The following is a 7,293-nucleotide window of genomic DNA, read 5'->3' as shown; positions in this document are numbered from 1 at the left end:
AGCAGCCGTTGGATCCGATGGTAGTTTACCATATTCAAGATGCTCCACTATCTCAGTGATCCATGTTCGAGCGGACTCCTGCACTGCCAAACATTCGGCAGCTACCACACTCGGTGCTTCAAGTTCCAAGTGAAGCGTGGTTCTCAACTGTCCGGGTTTTCTGGTACTGCTTGCCAACCGAGCCAACTGATCCGCCCTCTCATTGTTTTCTCTTGGGGTGTGCTTTAGATGAACTTCTTCAAACATATCACGCATTTTTTGAAACAAATGATAATATTTTAACAAGTTCGCATCTTTTACTTGAAAATTATCATTCACCTGCTCGGCTACAATTTTTGAATCGGTCTAGCACTCCAATCGGCTAACTCCGATCTCTCGTGCAAGCCTTAAACCTGCCAACAGCGCTTCATACTCGGCCTGGTTATTTGAAGCTTTAAACGAAAACCGTAATGATTGTTCTAGAATCAATCCTGTTGGTCCTTCCAAAATTATTCCAGCTCCACTACCTTGACTGTTTGAGGAACCGTCCACGTGTATCATCCACAAACTATTCACAAAACAACCTTTCGGTTGCAACTCATTGATAAAATCCACCAAGCACTGGGACCTGATCGGCCGTCTAGGCTGAAAACCAATGTCAAACTCCGATAACTCGATAGACCAAGCCATCATCCTTCCTGCCAATTCTGGTTTACGTAACACTTTAGCTATCGGGCAATCAGTTCGAACGACGATTTGGTGACTCTGGAAATATTGCCGGAGGCGCCGAGCGGTATGGACTAGCCCCAGTGCCACTTTTTCCAAGAGCTGGTACCTTGTCTCAGCCTCCTGTAGCATGCGACTGATGAAGTAAATAGGTTGCTGTCCCTCCCGTTCTTGAATTAGAGCTGTACTTATTGTATCATTTGATACACATAAATAGACCATAATTGGTAGCGTTGGATCAGGCTTAGAAAGTATAGGCGGCGAACCGAGACGTTCCTTTAGGGTCCGAAAGGCCTTTTCACATTCATCAGACCATTCAAATTTTTTCGCTTTTCTCAACAATCCCACCATGGGTTTCGTTATTTCGGCCAAACACGGGAGAAATCGTGACAACGCTGTAAGCCGACCTGCTAGTTGTTGAACTTGTTTAAGGTTTTGAGGGCTTATCATGTTGACGATTGCCATACACTTGTCAGGATTAGCTTCAATACCTCTCGCCGAAAGCATGAAGCCCAGGAATTTGCCTCCGGACACTCCAAATACGCACTTCTCCGGATTGAGCCGCATATCATACTTGCGCACCTGTTGGAATACTTCCGAAAGGTCCGTTACATGCCGATCAATGCTTCTGGATTTTACGACCATGTCATCCACGTACACTTCCATGTTCTTGCCTATTTGGTGTTGAAAAACTTTGTTCATCAACCTTTGGTACGTTGCCCCTGCATTTTTCAACCCAAACGGCATTACCTGATAGCAGTAATTGGCCGAATCGGTTATGAAGGCCGTCTTTTCCTCGTCACAGGTATGCATGGGAATTTGGTTATATCCTGAGTAAGCATCAAGAAAAGTCAACATTCCATGACCCGAGGCTCCATCAACTAATCAATCTATGTTTGGAAGTGGGTAAGCATCCTTAGGACATGCCTTGTTGAGACTTGTGTAATCAGTGCACATTCTCCACTTCCCATTTGACTTTTTTACCATTACTACATTTGCCAACCAAGTGGTGTAATGGACCTCCCGAATGAATCCGGCATCAAGCAACTTGGCAACCTCCGTTTCAACCGCAAGTTTTCTTTCGTTCCCCATTTTTCTTTTCCGCTGCGCGATCGGTCTTGCCTCGGCACAAATTGATAACTTATGACACATAACCTTCGGGTCTACACCCGGCATGTCAGAAGGTGTCCAGGCAAAAAGATCTTTATTCTCCACTATAACCTTACATAGGGCCGAACGGTCGTCTTTGGACATATCGGCACCGATGTATGTAACCTGCTCAGGACGTGAACCTATCTGAAAATGTATTTTTGACTCAATCGGCTCCACACGCTCTTCATTATTCATTCTTGGATCAAGATCCCACACAGCCTCCTCTAGAAGTGCCGAAGCGTTCACAACATGTATTCTGTTTGATTTAGATTTTCTTTCTTCAAACGGTAAAACTCGCAAACTAGCATAATAGCATTCTCTAGCAGCCTTTTGATCGGCGTGAATTGTGATTATTTTCCCTTTGTCGGATGGAAACTTCATCGCCAAATGTGGTGTTGAGACGATAGCCCCCAATGCATTTAAAGACGGTCTGCCGAGGAGGATATTATATGAAGTGCTAGCATCCACCACAATATATTTTACTTGAACTTCTCTGCTTTCTTGTTCGTCAAAACAAAAGCGTGTGAAGAGTTTAATGTAACCCCTGGTACTGACCCTCTCCCCTGCAAAACCAACCAACGGATCGTCATAGGGAAGCAATTCTTTTTCAGAAATGCCCAACTGCTTGAATGTGTTCCAATATATAATATCTGCCGAACTGCCCTGGTAGATCAATGTTTTCTTGACGATGCAATTGTGGATTTCTACACTGATAACCATCGGATCGTCTTGCTCCGGATCAATGCCTTTGAAGTCAGCATCAGTGAAGGTTATTGTTGGCAACCGCCGAGAAGACTGTCTATGAACAGTATTGACCGATCGGATAGCTCGGAGATGTCTCTTTTGGGCTGAAGAAGTGGTGCCTCCACCCGCAAATCCACCAGCAATAGTATTAATAACCCTCCTATGTGAAGGTGCCGAGTCATCTTTTCTTTCGCGCGACCTGCTTCTTTCACGCCGAGCTCTATCGGAGGTTTTATCAGAACGATCTTGCCTGTGCCGATATTGATATCTGGGTTGATATGAGCGAGTCTGGGATGAACCTGAGCGGTCCACAAAATTATGCAATTTTCCTTGCTTAATCAAGTCTTCAATCTTATCTTTAAGGGCCGCACATTCATCAGTTGAGTGTCCACGATTGCGATGATACCGACAAGATTTGCTAATATGCGCGCGTGGTGGAGTGGACGCTCTCTTCGGAATTGTTAACACTTCGGAAGCCAAAGCCTGTTCGAGTACCGCCGCACGATTGGTATTAAGCGGAGTGTATTGAGTGTATTTCGGACCCCAAATAGGCCGCTCCCGAAGGGATATTTCTTTGCCTCGCCCCCTGTATGGTTGTTCTACCAATCTCTCGGGTTTAGCAGACTGCTCGGCTCGGGCTTGATTTCTAAATTCTGCCAACTCCTTCATCTGCATGTATTTATCAGCCCTCCTACGTAGATCATTCATGTCTGAAGGAGGCTTTTTACAAATGCTGTTGACAAATGGGCCTGGCTTCAATGCTGTTGTAAGATGATGTAGTGCCACAGCTGGGTTGAGATCTTTGATTTCCAAAGCAGCCTTGTTGAACCGGTCCATAAACGCCCGAAGAGACTCCTTTTTATCCTGTCTAAGACCAACCAGAGATAAAGACGTTAGACTATGAGGGCGACTTGTTGCGAATTGGATAGTGAACTGTGATGACAATGTATTGAAGGAATCGATTGAGTTGGGTGGGAGACGAGTGAACCAACTGAGAGCTCTGCCTTTGAGGGACGTGGGAAAAATCTGACACAACGTAGCGTCATCTGTCGTACTTAGAGTTACCTGTGTCAGAAAAACATCTAAATGTTCATCAGGATCAGTAGTACCATCATATTTGTCAATAGGCAAAGCCTTCCAATTATCCATTAAAGGGAGTTGCATAATAGAGGGAGTAAACGAATGTCGGTGTGATCCGACAGTGGTCATATCTGCAGGACGACCCACAGTAGGTAAAGCCGAAGGAAACTTCTCAGGGGCTACTGCCGAAGCATGAGGAGCTGATGTATGGATCGCGTGAGATTGATACGACCCTTGAGTTTGTGTGTTGGTGACATGAGTAGGCTTCCATGAAGTATCCTGACTTTTCAATGCTTCATTCTCAGCCCTCAAGGCCGAAAGCTCCCTTGCATCTTTCTCTCTTTGTTGTTTCATTAACTCCATTTCTTGTTTCAGCAATCGCACTGTTTCGGAGAGGTCAGTTTCATCCACAACCTCCACATGCTCTTCAGTAGGACGATCTTGTGTGTTTGTTCTCCTAGTTATCGGCATCGTTCTTCTCAGCAAACTTTCAACCAACTTCGTTCGGCCCCACGGTGGGCGCCAAATGTACCTGTCTAGAGGATACACCAATAATCTTCTCGTAGATTGAGGGCCGAACGACTGCTCCGATCCGATGTGAGTGAGGGGTTGGTACCTGCAAAAGGCACTCCAACGCTCAAGTCAGGACAAACACAAATATCGAGAGTAATTAATGAACAGTGACGTTACCTTTTGACCTGAACTATTTATACTGACATTTATGGGCCTTGAGCCTTATGGGCCCTATGGCGTATTTACCGTATTAGGTAATATACCTTAATCAAGTAATTATCCCCTAAGCCTAGATTAAGTGTTAAGTGATGATGGGCTGATTCAGGTGGCCGATTGGCGTTCGGCTACCTGGTTCTTCCATTCGGTGGCCGATGTAGGGATGACCGAACGTCTCTACCTGTACAATTATGTTTTGCATTTTAGAGAAAATATATTGTTTTGCACTCTATAAATGGCCAATTAATTCTACTAATTATCTATTGAACAACCTTGAGCATTCCTGCTTAGAAGTAATGTTTCATTACTTAAATATGATTAAATATTAAATTTAATGATTAATATATGTCAATTCAATAAAATAATTAAAATTTTATATTTTTAAATCTAAAAGATTAAATATCTCTATTCTAAAATAAATAAAAAATTAATAATTAAAAGACTAATAATGTAATTTAACGATTTTTAATCTTAAGTAATTTCAAATAAATGGAAGTTTACTATTGATAAAGACCATATTAGATGTTCCTAGTTGGTCTTAAAAAAAAAATTCTTGGAAGTCCGAAGTACCTTGTAAAGAAGCAATCTCCAACATAGGTAGGCATTGAGGGAAGGATCAACCGTCAGAGACACACTATTAATGAGCCTTGGTTCGTTTCCTTCTTTCCACAACTTCAACCCTAATGTCTTCACTTTTCAGCTCATTTTCTACACTTCTCAAATGCTTTAGGGCACGAATCTTGTTTATTGTTTATCTTTCTGGTAGTTGCTTTTGTTGAAAATGTTATATGCTTATATGGGTTGATCATGTGCTTATTGTTTGTGGCATATGTGGGAGGCCTAGGTTTGTGAGATTATTCTTAGTTTTTGCCATTACATAATTACTCTAGCAACAATCTTCTATTCCTTCAACTTTGGACACTATTTGGGATTTTTTTTTTTTTTAAGTAGGATAAGGATGTGCTTGAAAGAGATTATTTAAGGGTTATTTGGACCTAAGTACTTGTGTAAGTGTTTAGAAGTGTTTATGGAAATAACTTAAGATGTTTTCATAACTTGTTTTCTTTAGGATACAAACAAAGTCTCTTATTGATAACATAAGAGGATAAACATGAGTTTATAAACACACATAAAGTGATGAACCAAAAATAAATCCATGAAGGTTTAAGCTCAAAGTGGACAATATTATATTAATATGAAATGTGCTTGAATCCCCGTTGCACAACAACAATATATTCCTCTTGAAAAACATATCATTACAAAAATAAATACAAAACAACACATTAGTGATATTAAAGCCGATAGTTCAGTGAAAAATATATCTCCACACAACTCAAGCAAACAATAACAAAAATACCAATACAAGACAAAGACATAGATTATGAGTTAGGTCTTTTGCTTGAGTAGGGAATTATTGGGATACAAATTTTTTTTGCATTGTTAGATCAAGATGATGAATATAAGTTTAACCACACAATCTTCATTGGTACAAGGTTTTACTAGATGATGAAAAAAAAAAGTAAATCTATAAAAGTTTTAGCTCAAAGTAGACAATATCATAACAATGTGAGGATGTGTGTGAATCTCTGTTGAACAACAAGATATAAAGCTCCTCTCAAAGAATATATCTCTACAAAAACAAATACCAAAGCAACCCATCAATTTTTTACTTATTTGAATAAGCTCTACAAGATGGGTTACAGAAACTTACAACTTGTAGTTTAATCTTATTTTTCTTTGATTATAAATATAACTTATAATAAGTTCTTATATGGTAAACACTTATTTGATACCCAAATGGATCCAAAACCATGGTTTTAAATAGTGCATTATAAAGTGGTGCCCATAGTGGATGGGATAACAGGCATTCTGTCTTGATTTCGATGAAGCCCTTTGATTGTTAAGGTTTATTTGGGATTTATATTTTATTTGGGATTTTAATTTCTATAAAATATTTTGCTTATAAAATCAATCAAAAGTTGCCATTTCTTTCCTTTTCTCTTGACCCAACTATCATTTATCTCTCGATCTTGTACTACAACAACCGGTTTCTCACTTTCTTAGTCTCTTTTCTCTTGTTTCTCTGCCTCTGATTTCTCTGGTGACTGATTTTCAGTTTCCATTCTCTCTAGCAACTAGATTTGTTAGAGATTGTTGCCTCCCTTATCTTTGACGACATTTGTCTCTCTCTTCTTGGTTTGTCAACTTTTTCACTACATGAATTTTTATTGTTAATTATGAATGTCATGAATTTTGTGTAATTTTATCATTTTTGAGAATTTGTATGTGTATAGTATATGTTATATGAACTATTTAAATTTTTTCAAAATAGTGGCTATCCTAGTATAGTGATTTTGGGGCTGGCTGTTATCAGGGATTTAAAGCACTAGTATATGTTATATAAAACTTGCATCAAGATCCTTATTCCCTTAGCTTTAAGTTCAACAATCAAATGATTAAATAATGATATGTGGATGTTCTTCTAATATAAATTGACCTCCATTAAATGTGTTATAGAATTAATAAAAGAAAATCATGTGTCTGTCATTTGACTAGAGAAGTTGTTATTAGAAGCCTGATCTAAGCCTTGTCATTTTAAGAAGTAATTTTGTACTAGGTAAACTTTTACGAGTTTATGAATTGTGTTATGTGTTTGAATGTACATATTTGAGTTTAACAACCTTGGTTTAATGCTTTCAATTTCTCACTTTTCCATGAGAGTTCTGGTTTTGCTCCATATTTATGCATATTTGAAAATTTTGGTTGTACTTCACACTCTTCAGATGCTTTTAGGTTTTGGAATTTTGGGATTTTGGCTTCTTAAAATGGATTTTGGGATCTCTCATGTATGTTTTCTAACAATCCAATATTGTGTTTCTCAGT

General features: G+C 39.4%; 1 protein-coding gene across 1 annotated transcript; it reads right to left on the bottom strand.

Moving 5' to 3' along the window:
• Positions 1-1,590: 1,590 nt before the first annotated feature.
• On the bottom strand, positions 1,591-4,152 carry LOC145952356 (uncharacterized). Its single transcript, XM_083064704.1, has one exon. It carries the CDS (start codon positions 4,150-4,152, stop codon positions 1,591-1,593), a length of 2,562 nt encoding a protein of 853 aa, XP_082920830.1.
• Between the last annotated feature and the right edge of the window lie 3,141 nt (positions 4,153-7,293).

Source organism: Cajanus cajan, chromosome 10 (genome assembly GCF_000230855.2).
Source record: "Cajanus cajan strain Asha chromosome 10, NIPB_CcT2T_4, whole genome shotgun sequence".
NCBI lineage: Eukaryota > Viridiplantae > Streptophyta > Magnoliopsida > Fabales > Fabaceae > Cajanus > Cajanus cajan.
Note: the sequence above shows the minus strand (reverse complement) of the source record. Positions and strands in the feature narration are given on the sequence as shown.

Excerpts from the sequence above, each read along its gene's own strand:
- LOC145952356 (XM_083064704.1), bottom strand. The coding sequence starts at position 4,152 with ATGCCGATAACTAGGAGAACAAACACACAAGATCGTCCTACTGAAGAG.